The sequence below is a fragment of the Theropithecus gelada genome, unplaced genomic scaffold (assembly GCF_003255815.1).
Source record: "Theropithecus gelada isolate Dixy unplaced genomic scaffold, Tgel_1.0 HiC_scaffold_15883, whole genome shotgun sequence".
Classification (NCBI taxonomy): Eukaryota; Metazoa; Chordata; class Mammalia; order Primates; family Cercopithecidae; genus Theropithecus; species Theropithecus gelada.
The window spans coordinates 3570744-3591463 of record NW_020257640.1 but is presented as its reverse complement, the minus strand read 5'-3'; the positions used below and the strand labels follow the sequence as shown (position 1 = coordinate 3591463).

Below are 20720 nucleotides of genomic sequence, written 5' to 3'. Positions count from 1 at the left end.
GGGACAGCTCCTGGGATAGCCCTAGGGCTGCCGCAAAGACAAGCTAGAGAAGGAGGAGCACCCAGTGCTGCCTGCGAGACAGTGGTGGTTCCTGCCTTATGGCCTTCCCAGAGGCTCTGACTCCAGGTAAGGCCCATTGTTGACTTGTGAGTCTAATGTTTAGTAAAACTTGAGAAGGTTCCCTGCTGGGGCGTTGCTGGCCTTGTCCACTGCTGGTCAGTAATGAAGCGTGGCTAGGATTTAAGGCTCCTGACTCCCAGCAGGTACTCTTGTTTCATCCTGGAGACCTCCTTGAGAGACATGGATCCTACTTGAAGAACCTCTCAGTCTGAGTCAGAAAATACACACACTCACACACACATACACACACAACTATGAACAATACAAACAGGTGAGTGGTAGGAAATGTCAGGCAGGCTGGCTGAACTAATCTCAATTTCCAGTCTCTTTTCTCCCTTGCTCGCCTCTACAATAGAGACTGTGACAGGAAAAAACTCAATCACCCTGCTTCCTTTGCAATTAAGTGTGGTTACATGATTCAACTCTAGCCAATGAGATGCAGGTAGGAGTTTCTGGGGAGGGTACCTTTTCTCAATAGAAAGGCAAAGCTGCCCAAAAGAAAAAAAATGTTTAACCTTTTACCATGTAAAGCATGACATCAAAGGCCTACTCTAAGGATGGCAGTGCAGAAACGGGGAAAAAGACTGTGTCCCTCATGGCATCGCACAGCCATTGCGCCACCTTATCTGCGGACTGCTTCTGTAGGAAACAGTTCCCATTTGTTTAAGACTCCAATATATAGTTTTCTGTTATTTGCAGCAAAGGGAATCCCAATTGACACACAGGGTGACTGCAATGAATTGAGTCATCTGGGCATTTGGAAGGAGAAAGGGGGTTAGATTTAAGAAAACACAACTGTTTTATCGCAAACGCGTTTATATAGACATACTGGCCTGTGCTCACTCTTTTCTTTTTAGGACCAACCCCCACCCTCTACAGACCGGGTCATCTTTCTTCAGCTAGGAACTGGCAGAAGTAGGGAAAAGAGGAATCTCCCTCTATATCTAATTCCTAGAGTGGCTAGTTCACTCCTGGACACTGGGAGTTTACGGCAACCCCCACAAGCTTCTCTCCTACGTGACCCAGATTGTGCACATGTGGCTGTGGAATCTCCCTGAACCTCCTGGCCCAGAGTCAGCACTGGCCACTTCATCCTTGGTATTAAGTGCAGCCTCAGCAGGGGCTTGGAGGAAGGATAACTAGGCTACTTCCCTCTCCAAAGTTAGGCTGGGGAAGGTAGGCAGGCCTGGCGACACCCCGGGGCACCCAGGCATATTACCCTGTGGGCATCGCAGTAGGCGACATCATCTGAGGAGAAGAGCACAGCGTCCTTGATGAAGTTGGACAGGGCGCGAAGGATGAAGGACACGAACAGGTGCATGTGGATGTAGTTGCGGGTGCAGTGGAGCCTCCTGCAGGGAGAGAATGTAGGGCCATAGAGGCCAGAGTCCGCTGAGGGGCTGGGACTCAGCCAGGCCCACCTGCCTCTAGTGCACTGGGGAAACTGAGGCCCTAGACTTCAGCTCTTTCTGGGTAACACATTCTGTGAGCATAACCTGAATGAGGACGAGGGTCCCCAGATGGCCAGTCTAATTTGCTACATGCTGTAGTGAAAAAAAAAAAAGGCCAGCCACAGTGTGGCTCACACCTGTAATCCCAGTACTTAGAGAGGCCAAGGCAGGAAGATCACTTGAGGCCATGAGTTCACATATTGAGACCTCTGTATCTACCAAAAAAAAAAATTTAGCTGGACATGGTAGTGCCTGCCTGTATTCCTTGTACAAGAGGCCGAGGTAGGAGGATCGCTTGAGCCCAGGAGTTCGAGGCTGCAGTGAGCTATCATTGCCACTGCACTCCAGCCCCGGCAGCAGAGCAAGACCTTGTCCCCAAATGAATAAATACAAAGCTGGGGCTCTAGGGGCAACATTGTATTCTGCCCTGAACTACCACCATCTCCAGCTCCCAGAATTGTTTTGCGGGAGGGGTGAGGATGGCAACCAGAACGGGAGAGGGCTGGGGGCACAGAAAGAACACAGGCTGCGGGGAGAAAGAAGACTTTGGCTCCGCCACTTAGCAGCTCTGTGACCTTGAGCAAGCCTTTCCACTTCCCAGAGTTTCAGCGTCCTCCTCTGCTGCAGGGGACAGAAGTCAGTTACTTGTTCTGCTTCTTCTGGGACCGGAAACAGGCTTTCTTCTGGGAAACCCATTCCGCTCTGGATTGGAAGGGCTCCACCCTTCTCACCCTCATGACAGACTTGACCAATCAGAGCGCTCCATCGCTGTCCATAGTGATTGGCTCAGAATTGAGCATGTGACCTAAGCCTGGCCTATGAGAACTCAGAGGACTTTTACTGGAACCAGGAGGGAAGAGGCTCTCGTTGGCCCTGGTGTTGCTGAGCTAGCGGGATGAATGCCAGTAACTACTGGTGGTTGTCTCTGCCACTTCTGCAGAAAGCCTGCCAGAGGATGAGGCCAACCCAGAGCAGAGGAATGGAGGGAGATAGACCTAGTGCTGCTGATGCCGCTGAACACCTAGATCCAGCCATGCCTACAGCAGATGCCTCTGAACTTGCCACTTATGTGGGTCAGGTCGCTTTTGTTTTTCTTACGCTGTTTCGAGGTGGATTTCTGTCTCTTGCAACAGAATCTCGCTAGTACTCCTGTAAAATGGGGTTCCTGTTACCTATCCCATAGCATTGTGTGAAAATTAGAATAATATATATAAAGCGACCGGCCATAAGTTCCTCAGTAGTGCTTAGTAAATGTTGAACAAATAAAGGGATGAATGAGGTGACAGGAGCATCGATGTTTTGCCATAGGTCAGCTTTAGATCAAGAGATGACAAGGTAGTTTACTCAGACCTTCCTCTTTCTGTCCTGGGTGGCTGAGAAGAGACCCAAAGTCTGTGCCTGGGGAGGGCTGGGGTATGGAGAGCTGGCAATGTGTTCTCACCGGAAAGCACAGAGGATGCCAAGGGCGACAAGGAGCATGACCAGGGAGGAGCTGTAGCCCACGGTGTACATGACTTTCAGCTTCAGCAGGTAGGAGTGCTGCAGAGAGAGGCACGTGTCAGCCCCACCGGCCCTCCTGGCTAGCTCTGCCCTTCTGTGCCTCACTGCACCCGCTTCAGGCAGCTTGAACCCCACCAACGCTGCTATTCTGTCCATACCCCAAGGACGCCAATACACAGACACATAACACCGTAACATCTTGGCACTGGAAAAGCCCTTAGGGATCATCTGATGCCAATTCAAACTTCCACCTTATGTATAGGGCCCCTTACCAACTCTCTGAATTCAAGCCTTTGCTTGAATACCTCTAGAGACAAAGTGCTCACTGCCCTTTGAGAAAGTTATTTGGTGTAAAACAGCACACAATATTAGATTTTGTTTATGTGAAGTTAAAATAAATTGGCCGGGCACGGTGGCTCAAACCTGTAATCCCAGCACTTTGGGAGTCTGAGACGGGCGGATCACAAGGTCAGGAGATCGAGACCATCCTGGCTAACACGGTGAAACCCCGTCTCTACTAAAACATACAAAAAGCTAGCCGGTCGAGGTGGCCGGCGCCTGTAGTCCCAGCTACTCAGGAGGCTGAGGCAGGAGAATGGCGTGAACCCGGGAGGCGGAGCTTGCAGTGAGCTGAGATCTGGCCACTGCACTCCAGCCTGGGCCACACAGCGAGACTCTGTCTCAAAAAAAATAAAAATAAAAATAAAAAATAAATAAATAAATTACTTGCACCACCTATTGGTCCATTTTGTGTCTTCTGGAGCCACTTAAACTGGATTTGTCTTTTATATAAGGCCGGTTTTATATAGAAAAGTTACAAAGGTCATACAGGGAGGCCTGCCATTTCTTAACACAGCTATTCTGCCTATCTGTTTCTCGTTCATTTTCTCTATGTCAAATATTCCCTGTGTCAGGTCAGATGCGGTGGCTCATGCCTGTAATCCCAGCACTTTGGGAGTCTAAAGAGGAAGGATTGCTTGAGCTCAGGAGTTCAAGACCAGCCTGGGCAACATTGTGAAACACTGTCTCTACAAAAAAATTTAAATAGCCAGGCATAGTAGTGCACATATGTGGTCACAGCCACTCAGAGGCTGAGGTAGGAGGATCACTCCAGCCCGGGAGGTCAAGGCTGCAGTGAGCTGTGATCCAGCCACTGCACTCCAGCCTGGGTGACAGAGGAAGACTCTATCTCAAGTAAATAAATAAATAAATAAATAAATACATACATACATACAAAAATATTCCCTGTGTCTTCAACCTCTTTCCACAATCCTTCAACCATTAGTTAAATTAATATGCTCCAGTTTGTTAATGTTCTTCTTCAATAAGACCCCCAGAACCACATAGCTGAAAAGCTCCAGAAGCATTCTCTGACCAGGAAGAGGTAGAAGGGCTCCATCACCTCCCATCTCCCCTGATCTATACATTGCACGCCTATGCAGCCAAGCAGGCATTCACTTATCCAGCAGCCACTTCACACTATTGGCTCATCTTTGAGTCAAAATGATCTAAGTGGAATATTGGTCAGAAAATTAAAAGATCTGACCAGGCGTGGTGGCTCACACCTGTAATCCCAGCACTTTAGGAGGCCAGAGTGGGTGGATCACTTGAGGTTAGAGTTCGAGACCAGCCTGGACAACATGGAGAAACCCTGTCTCTACCAAAAATACAAAAATTATCCAGGCATGGTGGTGTGTGCCTGTAATCCCAGCTACTTGGGAGGCTGAGGCAGGAGGCTTGCTTGAACCCAGGAGGCGGAGGTTGCCGTGAGCTGACATTGCACCACCGTGCTACAGCCTGGGCGACAAAGTGAGACTCTGTTGCGAAAAAAAAAAAAAAAAATTAAAAGATCTGCATTTAGGTTCAAAAAATAAAGTGGTATCAAAAAGAATCAAGGGAATAAAAATTAAAAGAACAATGTTTACCAACCAAACTAACAAATATTTAAAAGTAATAATTTTCTCTGCAGGTGAGGGTATAGTGGGACTAAAAACTGGCTCGATCTTTCTGGAAGATAATATAGAAATACATATCAAGAACCTTTGAAATATGACCCTTTGACCTCCCTTCTTCCTCCAGGAATTGATTCTAAGAAATAATCAGAAATTTAAAAGCGTATTTATACATGAAGACGTTTATCACAAAAGTATTAGTGATTTAAAAAACCCAAATGTCCAACAGTAGAATAGTTAAATCCATTATTTTAAATACAAATGACTTTCACGCTAGACCACTAATAAAATGTTGTTTACCAAGAGTTTAAAATAAGTCAGGACATGCTGATATATTATTACATGAAAAGGCAGAATTCAAACTTTACACGTGCAATGTGATTCTAGCTATATGTAAAAACATATTAGGTTGAATTATATGAAATGGATTCTGCTGACAATTTTTAAAAAAATACATTTTAGGCCAGGCACGGTGGCTCAACCCTGTAATCCCAGCACTTTGGGAGGCCGAGACGGGCGAATCACGAGGTCAGAAGATCGAGACCATCCTGGCTAACACGGTGAAACCCCGTCTCTACTAAAAAAATACAAAAAGCTAGCCGGGTGAGGTGGCGGGCCCCTGTAGTCCCAGCTACTCAGGAGGCTGAGGCAGGAGAATGGCATGAACCCGGGAAGCGGAGCTTGCAGTGAGCTGAGATCCGGCCACTGCACTCCAGCCGGGGCGACAGAGCGAGACTCCGTCTCAAAAAAAAAAAAAAAAAAAAAATACATTTTAAAAAGAACTATATGAAATTACCTTTTTTGTAGATCAAAAATGATTGAATATCAACACAAAAAATAAAGAAAATTTAAAAATTGAATATCAGCCATTCCATGTGTTTCAATCTCATACGTACAGAGAAACCAGATTGTAAAGAGATATGGTCGATGTTAACAGTGGTTAACTTTGTATTATAGGCTTGCAAATAGACTTGTTATTTTCTTTTATGATTTTTCTATACTTCTACTTTTTCTACAGTAGATAAGGGCTATTTATAACCAAAAGAAAAGGGTAATTAATGTTTTAAGAAGGCACAAGAATAAAATAGGGGAAACCTGGCTGACAGTCTTCATGGGAAGATAACCTTGAGGTTAGAAAGACCCAAGCTCCATGGTGTCACGCAGTGTACTGTAGAGAAAGAACACAGGCTTCAGAGCCAGGAGACAAGGGTTCCAAACCTGGACTGTGACTCACCAGCTGTGTGACCTTGAGAAAATTATTTAACTCCTTTGAGCTTCATATGCCTCATCTGCAAAATGGGAATAACAGTATCTACCTTGCAGACTTGTTGGAAGAACAAATACAGTGTCAGATAGAGTACCTAGACAATGCCTTGGCATGTAGGAAACACTCAGTGTATGGTCATTTTAATTTGTCCCCACCCCACCATCCTCCTTCAAAATGAGTCAGCAGTTTGAGATGGTATGAATTCTGAGGCATGAAATAGCTCAAAAATTAGCTCTATTCTCAGTTACACTGATGGAGTGCTGTGGGCAGCTGGCCACATGGGAAGGTTTGGAGAGGCTGGGCATGTTATTTTAAGAGTCACATTAATAAACTGAAGTATTTCTGGAGGAGGGTGATTGTGTCATCTGAAGAGTACAAGAAAAAACTGGGTCCATGACACCTAGAGGGGAAAAATACACACTTAGAGGAGAAAAGTGTCAGACTGAATGACATGTAGAAGAAGGGCCGGCTGGCCCTCATGTGTGAGCTCCAGTTGGGGGAAGTTTCCAGAAAGGAGGTAGATTTTTGACTCGGGGTGACGGAAAATTTTCTTTTTTTCTTTTTCTTTTTTTTTTTTTGAGACAGAGTCTCACTCTGTCGCCCAGGCTGGAGTGCAGTGGCCGGATCTCAGTTCACTGCTAGCTCCACCTCCCGGGTTTACGCCATTCTCCTGCCTCAGCCTCCCGAGTAGCTGGGACTACAGACACCTGCCACCTCGCCCGGCTAGGTTTTTTTAAATTTATTTATTTATTTTTGTATTGCTTTTAGTAGAGACGGGGTTTCACCGTGTTAGCCAGGATGGTCTCGATCTCCTGACCTCGTGATCCACCCACCTCGGCCTCCCAAAGTGCTGGGATTACAGGCTTGAGCCACCGCGCCCGGCCAACTGAAAATTTTCTGACAGCAGGAGGTAGCCTTTGATGGGAAGGCTACCATGTGACACTGAGTTGCTCACTGATGTAACTGCTCTCCTGAGAGCCAGGAGTCACCTCTCAAGGATGAGAGGAAGACCCTTGAAGGGCAGTGGGTTGCTTTGAATTAGTGGTTCCTGGGCTTTGGGACATCAAAGACCTGTGAAATGTCAAAAAATTGAGGACCACTGTGTTAACCTATAATCTCGCCATCTACAGATGAGCCGCATTGCGGAGGGCATCAGCCTCACTCCTGGGGATGCCCAGATCAGCCTGCAAGAGCCTGAAAAGGCACAGGGTGACAAGGGTGGGGTCAGGCAGAAGATTCTGCACTGTCCTGCGGCTGTGGCCATTGCCTGCCAGGTGACCAGCCCGCCTCTCATGTAGACCCGTTTCTGCCTTGTAAGGCAGGAACCATAAGGCCTCAGCCATCCAGAAACAGCCTTGCTCCCTGGAGGTTTCATGTGACCTTTGGTCCTTAGTTTTTTGTCTGTTTGTTTGTTTTTGAGACAGAGTCTCACTCTGTCACCCAGGCTGAAGTACAGTAGCACAATCATGGCTCACTGCAGCCTCAACCTCCCTCAACCTGATTGCTTCTGAAGCCCATTCTCTGCATTTCCAGTTACGCAAGCCACATGTGCTTATTAAACCAGTTAGAAATGCGTGCTATTTGCAGGACAAAGCCTTCTTACGAACCTTCATCCCGCCACCCATCAAGATACCATTCCTTTTAGTTTTATGGATTTTACAAATTTGATACAAATAAGTCCCCTCTCTTCCTACAAATCGATGATAGAACTGTTCCTCTGCAAAAGACAGAGCCCACTCACCATCCCTCCAGGACCACAAGTGCCCACTCCTTGTCGAATCTCATTAAATCATCCCACTCTGACCAGATCTGAAGACCTCATGTATGTTCCCAACGGGATGACAAGCCCTGGGAAGGGAGGAACTGCATCCTCTCTCTTGGAGCTGGTCCTTCTTCACGTAGAGCAAGGCTGATGCGCTATAGAGAGAGGGGTCTTTGCGAAATGCAGAAGAGGGTGTGCTCTGCTGCCCAACTTCCTCCTTTCTCCTTGAATTCTGCCACTCTCCACCCGTGCCTTCTCCCATAACCTCACCCTACCCTCCCAGGGACAAGCGAAGCTTGCCCATATTCCTTCTAGGAAGTTTAGCTAATGGGACCTGCTGAAAGTGTACTCCTTGGAGGGACACACACCTTATGGGGAGGCATCAGAAGACAGAGGATGGAGCACTGGCGCTTTTGGAGCTAGACTCGGTTTAAATCCTACCTCCACTACTTTATAAGCATGTTCCTTAATCCCTGAGCCTCAGTTTCCTCTTCTGCAAAGTGAGAAAAACAATGAATGTACAGGGTTATTTTGAGGATTTCATACTAGCCACCAGCCAGGAAGGCACTCAGTAGATGTTTAAGTGCACAGCAAATATTTACTGGGCCCCCATAGGTGCCAAGCATTGTGCTGGGCACTGGGACCTGGAAACGAACAAGACTCTCTGATTTGTCACCATGATTTTGCCCAGACCCAGCCCTGGCTCACAGCAGGTCCTCAGTGAGCGGAGTGAATGAATGCCTTTGAGGAGCGTGTATTGTAGTGAGGGAGGTGGAGGCGTGTGGCACACGCTGATCATTTTAGTGTAACATGGTAGGTAATAGTTGGAGGCCACCGCCGAGCTCTAAGGGAGCCCTTCCCGTGGGGAGGGGAAGAAAGGGCTGGCACTGATGGGCTCGAGTGGAGTCTCGAAGGATGTATAAGAATCAAGAAGGAAAAGAGAGGAGGAAAGTGCTCTCCAGGCAAGGGGCCCTAACAGGGACAAAGGCCCAGGTGGCAGGCAGGATGGCATGGTGTGTATGAGATTTGAGAGACAGGGCCATCCTGGGAAAGGACAGTGATGCAGAGTGAGCTGAGCCCAGACAGGGCCCTGATGGCCACCCTCAGAGGAAGACTCTGGAGGTCCCCAGAAAAGGTCAGCCGATTGCTGAAGGCAGCATCCTCTCAGCTCGGGTAGCTCTGCAGCCAGACTCCCTCCTTGCTTATCAGCCAGGAGACTCTTTCGAATGCTGTAAACTTTTTTTTTTTTTTTTTTTAAGAGACAGGGTCTCACTCTGTCCCCCACCGCCCAGGTTAGAGTGCAGCGACACAATCACTGCTCACTGCATCCTCGAACTCCCCAGCTCAGGCGACCCTCCTGCCTCAGCCTCCTGAGTAGCTGGGACTATAGGCACGCACCACCACGCTCAGTTAATTCTTAAACATTTTTTGTAGATACAGGGTCTCACTATGTCACCCCACTATGTTGCCCTGGCCTCAGGCAATCCTCCCACCTCATCCTCCCAAAGTGCTGGGACTACAGGTGTAAGCCACCACACCCAGCCAAAAGCAAACATTTACCGCGCACTTACTGTGACCAGGCACCCATCTCAGCATGCACATATATTAATTCACTTAGTTCTCTTGACAAGCCTACGTTGTCAGCATTATCAACACCATTTCCCAGATGAAGAAACTGAGGCACATTGTGATTAAATCTTCCCCAGCCCCACTAAGGTCAAGGTCAGAATTCAGACGCACCAGCCTGGCTCTGAGCATTTAGCCACCATGTTAGTGTCTCTTTCAGTTGAATGAAACAGCACCTCCAGTCTCGCGGTGGTATGTGACAGTTCCTACCTGTGCCTGGGGTCCTCCTAACCCTCATCTCCGGGTTGATAGACCAGGGCAGTGAGGCAGACCCACTGACAGCTGTGCGAGTAGGAGGCGGGGGGACAGGGGGCAGCCCTTACATCCTGACCACTGTCCCAGGCCTGTGCCACCCTGTCCTCTCCCAGGGCCTCCTCACCCCACAGGTTCCTGTCCGCGGGTTTGTGTGGTGGAGGTTGACAGGCTTACCCGCTTCTCATTGGAAGAGTCGTTCACGTTAACACCACAGGCCAGATTAGGCCTGGGGAAGGTTTCTGACCAGCCATCCTGTGTGCAGTTTCGGAACAAGGAACCTGTGGGTGCCAAGAATCCTGTAGGTGAGCCGTGGGCCCAGGCACTGTGATTTTCACAGTAACATCTATTGTAACATGGAGCTGCTACAACCACTTTATAGTGTGGAAACTGAGGCACACAGCAGTTCCAGAACTTGCCCCAAAACCATACCCTAGTGAATAGGGGGAAAGTGATTTGAACCCTGGGGCTCGGGCTCCAGAGCCCACGCTCTTAAGCACACACCACGTGCCAATCCCCCTTCTCACCCCAGCCGGGTGCTGCTCCTGACCCCAGACCCTGCCGCCGGTTAACAGGCGGGTCCCCCGGAGAATCTGTGGTGGCTGCCCAGCACCTGGCCACTCCCATCGTGATTTTTTCTTAGGCTCTTATTTTTACTCATCTTGCTCCACGGAAGTTCTGTTTTAAATGGAACTTCACGCCCTGCTCATGCAGCCATTTGAAACCCACCAGAGTGCCATTGAGATGAACCCCTCCAGGCAGCGCCCCTCACGGAAGGGTGGAGGGTCCTTCAGCCATGACCTGTAGGCCACCCCTCTGCATTTCTCTGCATAATAGATCGTGAGACCACCACAGTCCTCCAGTTCAGCTGCTCACTGCCCCCCACCCCTGGCACGAGGCCACATGCTGGGCCCTCTCACCACGTGGGCCGTGGTTTCCCCGCCTCCCCAGTGCCTGGCCCAGAGCCTCTGCTTATCAAATGCGGGCTGGCTGGCTGGACAGAAAGGCAAACTGAATGGGGATGAAGAGCCTGCCCTGAACTCTTCTCCTAGGGAAGAGAAGAACGCTTCCCCACTGGAGCTTTTACAGCAGGAGCCCAGCCTGCGGAAGGGAGCCACCAGCCAGGAAGGAAGTCTTGGAAGGCCACCCTGAGGAGTTTCCCTCCTCGGGCAGAATGGCCCGGCTGCATTCTGTACTCTAAGCTGCCAAGGAGGGCTGGGATCTGGCTCCCCAGCTCGGTTCGGTGTAGGCGTTGCAGCGTGCACGGTGCTGATGGCCGAGTCCTGTGGGTGGGAGCCCTGCCACCCCTTTGCTCTCACTGAGCGTGGCATGCTTCTTTACACAGACCCCAGGGACTGGGCCCCTGGCTCACAGGGTTTAAGGTCTAATCCTCACAGTGCCCCACTGAGGGAGGTGCTGCTGCCCATTTTACAGGCCAGAACATCAGGGCCCAGAATTGAGTTATGGTGCCCAGCCACAGTGTATGCCGTCACTGTTCTGCCCTCCCACCGGGCCCTCTTCCTGAAGTCTCAGAGGCAGTGTTAGTACCAGGAAACCGTGTCCCCTGAGATCTGGGCATGCCTGCCCTGTGAAGCCTCAGGAGGCCTGGAGCCCAGGTTTAGAAGCAGCCAGATCTGAGTTTGAAACCCAGTGCAGCCTGTTGGTCGCTGTGTGACCTTCGGTGCGTCATTTCTCTGTGCCACAAAATCATCACCCACACTGCAAGAGTGAGCAGGGAACATGAGAGCACACGGAAAATGCCCAGGCTGGTGCCAGGCACAGAGCGGGCACCGAGGCATCATTCCCCTCTCTTTTTGGCCTTTCTAAAATAGGCAGGAGTGGGTGGGGCTTGGAATCTTGGAATTTAGGGGAGGGGTGGGGAGGTTTCTGGAATTAAATCAAGGGAGTTAGGTTGTCAGATGGGAAACAACGGTGGTCAAATTTAGGCTGGGTGGACGGGAAGGCGATTTAAGGGAACACAAACTCCCCCAAGGCCAGAATCGAAGGTTATCAGGCAGTGCATGCCTAGAGACCGGGTTCCCTGTGGGCTCGCCCAGGGCAGCAGGCCTGCCTATTTGGGGCCCTCTCCTCACTGACCCAGCAGGACTCCCAAGACAGATGCTGCATGTGACCCAGGTCAGGTGCCCAGAGCTGCTAACAGGGCAGGGCCCCCGCCTTCCACTCTGCAGAGCTGCAGAGGAGCTGCCTCCCCACTTCCCCAGGGCTGAATTCCTAATAGGTAAGGGAACCTTAACCGGGCACAGGCCAGTGTGCACCACAGGGGAACCCGAAAGGATGTTTGTGCATATATATATATATATGCAGTTTGGGGAATGCCAGTCCAAAGCTTTTATCTGATTTTCAAAAGGCTCCGGGACCCTAATTAGGTTGGAAAACATGACTGCTTTAAGGCCAGATCCTCACTAAGTAGGAAGAGAAAGAGGGCCAAGGGGACACCGCTGGGGAAATGTGTCTTTTGATAAGGAACTCTGGAAGACCAGCGTCCTTTTCAGAATCAAAGGAACACACCCTTGAGGGGGTGTTCTAGGCCGGGCATGAACGGAAACATCTGGGGGCAGAATCGGCCTGCGGTTTCTCCAGTCACATGGACCCCACCCCCCCGTCAGGACCCATGTAGTAGGTGCCCCGAAGGAAAATTAATTCATTTTCCAGAGCACCTTGTCCTCACTGGGCGCTCCCCCTGGGGTTAGGGTTGGGGGCACCACCTGGGGAAGCCTGCCTTCCTGCTGGGAGATGAAGGGGCAGGGGTCTAATCAGACCCAGAAGTAGATCTATGGGGAGGAAGGTGGAGTGGGTGGGAGTTCTTGGTGACAAATTGAGGCCAGACAGGTGTTGACCTGTGCTCTGGGCCACCCACCCCGAGGCTGGGTATGAACAACGTGGCCCCCACCACCTTGGAGCGAGCCCAGAGCCCAATAGTCAGGCCTTTGGAGTGGCCCTGCAGCCCCACAGCGACACCATGTGGCGGCGAGAAGAAACTGCAGCAGAGTCTGCACAGGACCCCAGCTTCCATCCTCACGTTATGCGGACCCCCTGAGCTTCCTGCGGTGGACCATGAGCAATCTAAGGGTGGGGGAGCCTCAAGAGGGAGACACTGAGCCTTTACGTAATGAGGCAGGGAGGGGTTCAAGCAATTAATTGAGAAAAAATGTGACAGGACTGGCACCTGGTCCCTTTGCGGCCGTGAGCACCAGCTCTGCCTGTCCCCTCTGCAGAAGGGCAGAAGGGACCGTGCTGGGGGAGGCGGAGGCACTGTGGCTCTGGGAAGGCTGAAAAGGGAGGGCTGTAAAGGAGAAGAGCTTCCAGTCCTTTCCATCAGGAGAAAAACCCTGTCAGCTGTGGAGGAGCACTGCACGGGAGTCAGAAAGCCGAGTCTGGGCCTGACCTTGCACCTGACCCGCCTGGGGCTCCAGGTCCCCCACATCTGGACTCATCTCCTGTGTCCTGAGCTCCCAGGACCCCAGAGGCAGGCATGGAGGGGCCACGCTGGCAGGTAAAGTTGGTAAGCTTGCAGGGGTGTGTGTGGCAGGGGTGGGGGAAGGAAGGTGGGAAGGAGAAAAAGGAAAAGAAGGGAGAGGAGTAGGGGAGAAAGGACAAAATTTATTTCCAAACACAGCCTTACAGGGCAGGTCTATTTATTTTCCCCATTTTATAGTCAAGAAAACTGAGGTTTAGCAACAGTGAGCAACTTGGATCCTGGGGCTGACTGGCACCCAGCTAAAAGACATTTCCCCAAGTCCCTTGCAGTTAGATGTTGCCATGTGACTGAGTTCTAGCTGAAGGAATGTGGGCAGAGTGGGGTCCTTCCCAGGCCGGCCCCTTATGAACCTCTGCCATGTGGTCCTCAGGGTCCTTTCCCCTCTGCCAGTCAGCCTGGAAACTGCGTAACGCCACAGTTGTGAGGTGTGGGGTGCTGGACTCACCCTGTGGAGGAGAGCTGCATGCTCATCAGAAACACCTGTTTCCTGTTTTGGAGGGGGTTTTTTGTTTTTTGTTTTGTTTTGTTTTGTTTTGTTTTGTGTTTTTGAGACAGAGTCTCACTCTGTCGCCCAGGCTGGAGTGCAGTGGCACGATCTCCACTCACTGCAATCTCAGCCTCCCAGGTTCAAGTGATTCTCTTGCCTCAGCCTCCTGAGTAGTTGGGATTACAGGTGTGCACTACCACGCCTAGCTAATTTTTGTATTTTTAGAAGAGATGGGATTTCACCATGTTGGCCAGGCTAGTCTCGAACTCATGACCTCAGGAGATCCACTCACTTCGGCCTCCCAAAGTGCTGGGATTACAGGCGTGAGCCACCGCACCCGGCCTGTTTTGGACTTTCTGTGGACAAATTTGCACCAAGGCTTTGAGATATGGGGCATTGTCTGTTACAGCAGCCAGTACTACCAAGCCAGGAAGTGGAGGAGTGGGGTTCAAGCCTGTCTACCTCAACCTCCCCAATTCCCATAGCATAGGGTGTTGAGTGAGGCTTCGAGGGAGCAGCATGTTCCCCAGATATGTGTGTGAGTGTGCACACATGTGCATATGTACAGCAGAATTATGGTGAGAAGAATCTCCACTGCCTTCCCACAGTCTCTGACCCATGGTCATCTTTGCCTTGCCTGACTTTGAAAGGCTGGTGGGTTTTAGTGTTAAATCACCTGTTCTTGTTCAGGCTTCATCAGGCAGCTTTCCTGTCCTGCATGGACCAGGAAAGAGGGGCAGCTGCACAGCTTTCCTCAGTTCCTGTTATTATTACCCTTTACCGGATCAAGGGAAAAGGCCTGTGATCTGCAGGGCGGTTTATGGTGACTAAATGAGCCCATGTGTTAATATAAAAATGCCCAGTGCATGGTCGACTTCTAATCAATGTGAGTCAACTAGGAAAATTCTTAAAACTGCAGTTGTCCTCGGGTAAGAGAACCCCCTGCTCCAGGAGGCCAGGGGCTCCCAGGGAGCCAGTTTCTCAGCAGGGCCTGACAGAGGAAGGAAGAATTCTGGAAGGCCAGGCCATTAGGGAGCCTGCCACTGCCAGGAGGGGATCCAGACATGGGGACTGGAACAAGGCCCCTAGTTGCTAAGGGGGCAGAAACATGGAAGGAAGGAAGAGAGCTCCTAACGGAAGGGCCTGGGGAAGACAGAAGCAGGCCCAGGCTGGCTCCCTTACTGCCTTCCCCAGTGCACTGCCTCCCGCCCCCTTGCTTGAGACCCTGAGAATTGAGTCCACCCCACATTCCCAAGCAAGGCTTCGAATTCTTTGCAGTGATCTCCCCCCATCATTGTACCCATACTTGTCCTCAGAGAAGGTTCCTTGGCCTCCTGCCTCTAAGCTGAGGCCCCACCCAGAGGGCCACCCCCTAGCCTCTCCGCCAGGCCCCATGGGCTGAGTGCTTACCATTTCTGCTGGTGAGCATCCGGAGGAATCTCGGGCACTCCACCTCCACCATCCGGCCCGGCACAGAAGAGGGCCAGCAGCTTATGTTGTCCCACATCCCCTCACAACCTGCCAAGAAAAGCAGCATCAGACAAGGATGGGGGATGGACTGAGGGCTGCCCTACCATGCTGTCCACATCACCGACACCCTCGCCTGCCTGGAATTCCCATTAGACTACTTCCAAAGTTCCCAGTAGGTGCTGACTCCTCAGGATCAGGAACCAATAGTGTCTAATGCACCTTTTCCTCTTCGGGCCCTTGGACTCTGCCATCTACATGGTAGTGCTCAGTGTTGAAGATAGAAGAAAGTGAGAAAGGGAAGGGAAGAAGGAAAGAAGAAAGGCACCCTCTCCTATAAGCTTTGCAAGTGCAGGTCTGGATTTCTCTGGAGCAGATGGCACATCTGTTGGCCAATCAGTTTGCATTAAACGACTAAGCAGCAGTGGGCGTCCCTCCTAGCTGCATGGTACGACTACCTGGGGAGCTTTAGAAATAGACATAGCCGGTGTGGCACACAGGGATCCTGCACGAATTGGTTTGGGTGGGCCCAGGCATCATGTCCTTTAAAAGCCTTCCAGGTAATTCTAACGTTTGACTGCAGGGTTGAGAACTCTTGTCCCACGGTTCTCAAATTTCAGCTTGCATTAGCATCACCCAGAGGGATTATTAAAACACAGATTGCTCAGTAGGTCTGGGGTGGGGGCTGAGTATCTGCATTTCTAACAAGTTCCCAAGTGATGCTGATGCCGTTTGTCCTGGGACCACACTCAGAGCCACTGCCCTGGCCTATGGACACAGCTCCACAAGGGTCACCACTTATTTGCAGCAAGAATATTATTGAGGATGTTGCTTTCTACATCACTTGAGTTCCCTTGATGAGGCCCCTCCTGGAAGAAGAATCTGGTCTCAATGCAGTGAGAAGCTGAACTTATTGTGAACAGCTAGTATACATAGACACTGCATTTGAAGCTGGTTTCTTCTTTGATTTGGCTGCTAGGAAGCTCAGAGCTAGATGTGTGGCCCACTTCTGAAAACTGAAAGACTTTAAGATGAATAAAAAAAAATCACTAGGTGTTTTCAGTGCAAAACTAGGCATTGTCTAAGTACAGCTTTCTGTATTATCTGATTCAATGGGGTGCCAGGTCTTTTGTTGTCTTCGAGCTTTTCTGCAACTCTGTAACTTCTAGATGATTGGCAGCAATGCAAATGATTCTCGTCCATAGGCACAATAATTATTGTCCAGTTGAAATACGATTAATTTCACTTCCTTCCCTGTGTATTCAGCCAGCTTTGCATCTATTTGTAAATTCATATTACCATTCTGTCTTATAGGTACGGTACTGTATTAGTCCGTTTTCATGCTGCTAATAAAGGCATACCTGAGACTGGGTAATTATAAAGGAAAGAGGTTTAATGGACTCACAGTTCCACATAGCTGAGAGGCCTCACAATCACTGCGGAAGACGAAGAAAGAGCGAAGGGACTTCTTACATGGCAGTGGGCAGGAGGACACGTGCAGGGAAACTCCCCTTTATGAAACCACCAGATCTCATGAGACGTATTCACTATCACAAGAACAGCATGGGAAAAAGCTGCCCCCAAGATTCGATCACCTTCAGCCAGGTGCCTCCCATGACACACGGGAATTCTGGGAGCTACAATTCAAGATGAGATTTGAGTGGGGACACAGCCAAACCATATCAGGTACTTTGAATTCTATGAACCAGTGATAAGATCTTACTGACTCCCTCACAAATTAAACAAGCTGTTCGGCAGGTATTCTTTTGACATTTGTGTGTGAGCTGTGACTGTACTGTCTTTTAAGACATCATTTCACGTAACCACCCACCAATTCTCCCAAAGTTGATCCGAGGGCAGCCACGCAGGGAAACTGCTTCTTGCGACAGATTTCTGTTCCCCGTGCCCTCTGAGAGGTCATCGCTGGGGCCAGGCTTGGAAGCGGCTGGAAATGAGCTGAGGGACACCCATGAGGCGAGCCGCAGTCAGTGGTCCTCCAGTTTGGGGAACGTGGCACAGGGCAGAGCCCAAAAAGAAAGAGCCAGGACTCGAGTCGGCTGACCCGGGCTCCAGGCCCGCCCCACCTTGCCAGCTGCCCTGCTCGCTTGCTTGTCTCTTCTGGGAGGACCAGCCCCTCCCTCCTGAGGCTATCCAGAGGAAGAGCTCAAAGCCCACCTCAAAAGCCTGCCTGGAGCAGGCACTGGGACTGGCAACCCCTTTCCCACTGGCCTCCCCAGGCCTGTTCCTTTCTCATCTGGACTCAGGAGGTTGGACTAGGCTGGGTCTCCTGAATGGTGGCAATCCTTAGCTCTGGGGACTGGGCGATGGATGCGGTGTGCAGATGTCGCGGGAGTACCCAGATGGCAAATGCTCAGCTTTTTAAGGAGCAAGAATCTATTTTCAGGCATGAATCTGACCAGACCCAGAGCATCCATAGTGTCCTTGACCCCGTCATCCCCTCTAAGTGAAATCTGCCTGGCGACCTGTCCCATTGCAGAAGCGTGAGCCTCCAGTCTACGTCAGAATGAGCTGGGTGCCCGTCAGAGATATGCAGATCTCTAGGCCCCAGATCCTCCTTGTGAGGCCAGACCCAGGAATCTGCATTTTAAGAATTCCCCAAAGACGCTGCTGCAGCGGTTCCAGGACTTGCTTTGAGAATTTCCACTCTGAGCCTCCCTGCTCCTCACCGCTGAGCGTTCCTCATTTCTAGGCTCAGCGCTACCGCTGGTTCCCAGGAGTAACTCACAGGCAGTGAGACAGGCGGTCACAGACCCACCAGTGGGGGTCACTGCCAGCTGTGTCTTCACCTTGGTGCCTGGGTACAGATGCCTCCCCCACCACCAGGCAGAGAGCCCAGGACAGCAGGCTCCTGGGGCTATGATGGGCCAGGCATAGCACAGGTGCTCAGCAAACACAGCAGATGAACGAATGAAGGGACGCCAGCTGGAACCGCTGCCTCCCGCACCAGTCCCCGCCAGGCATCCCTCGTAAACGGGCTTTCACCTTGACACCCAGTTGACTTCTACATTCTGCATTCAGGGCCTGCCAGCTCTGGTGTGGTGCCGATGGGGAAGAGCCCTGTGCGTCCCACACTTGAGCTCATGTAATCCCATGGCAGTGCCCCCCAGTTCCCGAGGTGCCTGGCTCTACCCCCACTTCATAAACGCGGCAATCAAGCAGAGCCGGAAGTGGTTTCCCAGGCCACACAGCCAGGGAATGGAGGGGATGAGAGCTGTCTTCACCCAGCCCTCCAGCCACCTGACCTGTCTCCAGATGACACTGGCCCCAGCTGCCTAGTGCCCTCCTTGTTCAAGCCAGGCTCTGGGAACTGGAGAGAGGTGGGGGGGTGGGGAAGGGTAGGGTGGGCAGGGCCAGGGCCTGGGTCAGGGAGGATGCTGGCCTAGAGCGGGGAAGCCACAGCAGGTGTGGCCTGTTTCTCCCTGAAGAGAGGCCCAGCCCCCTAGTGGGAGAGGAGAAGTGGGAGGGCCCAGAAAGGAACCCAGTCCTGAAATCAGGATGCCTGTGGGGGCTTTGGAGGTGGGGCAGTCCCAGGAACCACAAGGGCGGCCATGAGCAAGGGCGTGGTAGAATTGGAGAGGGACACAGAAGGCCGTGTGTGGGCGGGGCTTTCATAGGACAGTGGAAGCATCTATGAGGCCAAGGAGCAGGGGTCTGTGTCCTTGGAGGCATATGGGAGATGAGGAACCCCTTGGATATTCCAGAAGCTTCACCTGCAAGAGGAGGAGCGGGAGCTTCTCTCTGCTGCGCACTCCCCAGGGAGGGCTCCGCCACTATCCCGAGGCTGCCTGTTCACATTCCAGCTGTGGACGCTGCTGGCTGGGCCTGAGCAGGGTCTCGGGAACTCGGCAGGCCCGCCGGGTAACCCTGGGCCTACCCATATGCCTGTGGGGTGGGGACTCGGTCCTGAGGACCCTTTACGGACAGCCCACTGTTTGTCTCCATGCTGACCTAACCTGGCACCTGGAGTTTCGGGAGGCGGAGGCTGACCCGGGGCCCTCTTTCCCTATGCGGCCCTCTCAGGGTGGCAGCAGGATGCCTCGTTTCAAGTTGCAGCTCCCCTGCCGGCTTGGGTCAGCCTCTCTTGCGTTGGAAGCAGCTGGGGCATTTCCAGAGCATGGAAAAAGGCAGGAACCTTTGCCTCACTTGGGGAAAAACAGATTCAGCGCTGGCTGGACTGGCCAGGTCAGCCAAGGCACCAGCCGCAGGCTGGCTGTCTGGCTGGTTGGCCAGACAGATGTGAACGGTGCCAGCACGTCTGAGAGGCTTCCTAACTTGGGTCATGTCAGGCAGGGCCCCCAGGGACGCCTGGGGCAGGCCATGCCAGGCCTGTGCTGGATGCACATCACACGTCCCGGAGCTGAGGTTGACCGCAGCCCAAGGGTCAGTAGGGTCACTGCCCCACAGCAGAGATGAGGGAGCTGAGGCTCCAAGAGGGGGAAGTGACAAGTGTGGGTGCCAGAGCTGGTGATAATGGAGCTGGGATCCCACTCAGCCTTCCCATCTCGCCAGTCTGGGACAGGCTGCCTCCTCCAGGCTGGCCTCGGTGGCAAAAGACCTGACTGCCAGCCCCACACAGCGTTGCTCGTTTCCTGAGAACCAGTGACACTGCCTTGCTCTCTTCCAGCCCTGGCTCCACCATCTGGGCACAGAAGGCACAGAACAGACCCGGGGTTTCCCAGCGTGAGGTGAGCTCACCACTCACTGGCGGCCTGTGCTTTTGGCTGGTATATAGTTGAACATTTTTTCATAGTTGCACTTTTTAAAAGAAAATTTAATGTGTATTAGAAACATTATAAAACTAGCATATCACAGCTGTGATTTTATAGCTACTGTTGTTTAGGATGAGGCTAAGTGTTTTAAAAGTCCATTGATTGAAAGGAAAACATGCGAAGGAAACCATAGTACAGGAGGCATGTGGCTATAGCCGGGCTGGAGGGAATGTGGCTTGGGGGAACCGGGCAGTCCCTGTGGCCTCCTCGGTGCTTGTGGAGACTGCCTTGCACTGTCTCCAGGCTTTGAATGCAGCATCTCGGACCCCACTCTTGGACTCCCCCGTCCCCCAAGCCAAGCATGAATGGGAGGCAGGGGAGAGCGCTCCTGGCTTAGCTTCGGATACCTGTCCTGGCTCTGGCCTTCCCAGGCAGCCATGGCAGGGAAGGGACGCAACCCAGGACTGGGGTCACCCTGGGCAGTTTTAGTTCCAGAGCAGCACAGTTCACTGCCTGGCTCGGGGGTGAGCAGCATTCATTGAGGTAGCGGATGGGGGAGCTTTGTCACACAATAGTGCCACACTTACTGAGCCACGAGGGAGGGGTC

At 51.6% G+C, this 20720-nt stretch overlaps 1 protein-coding gene across 1 annotated transcript in view; it reads right to left on the bottom strand.

The window, feature by feature from the left end:
* The window catches only part of LOC112617133 (secretin receptor), a 78171-nt gene that overhangs the window by 21741 nt on the left and 35710 nt on the right, over positions 1-20720 (bottom strand). The window contains exons 3-6 of the mRNA XM_025373867.1: positions 15327-15434; positions 10108-10211; positions 3013-3110; positions 1340-1472 (exon numbers count right to left, since the gene is read on the bottom strand). Of these exons, the coding sequence (XP_025229652.1) occupies positions 1340-1472; positions 3013-3110; positions 10108-10211; positions 15327-15434 (443 nt within the window). The remainder of the gene's footprint in view (positions 1-1339; positions 1473-3012; positions 3111-10107; positions 10212-15326; positions 15435-20720) is intronic.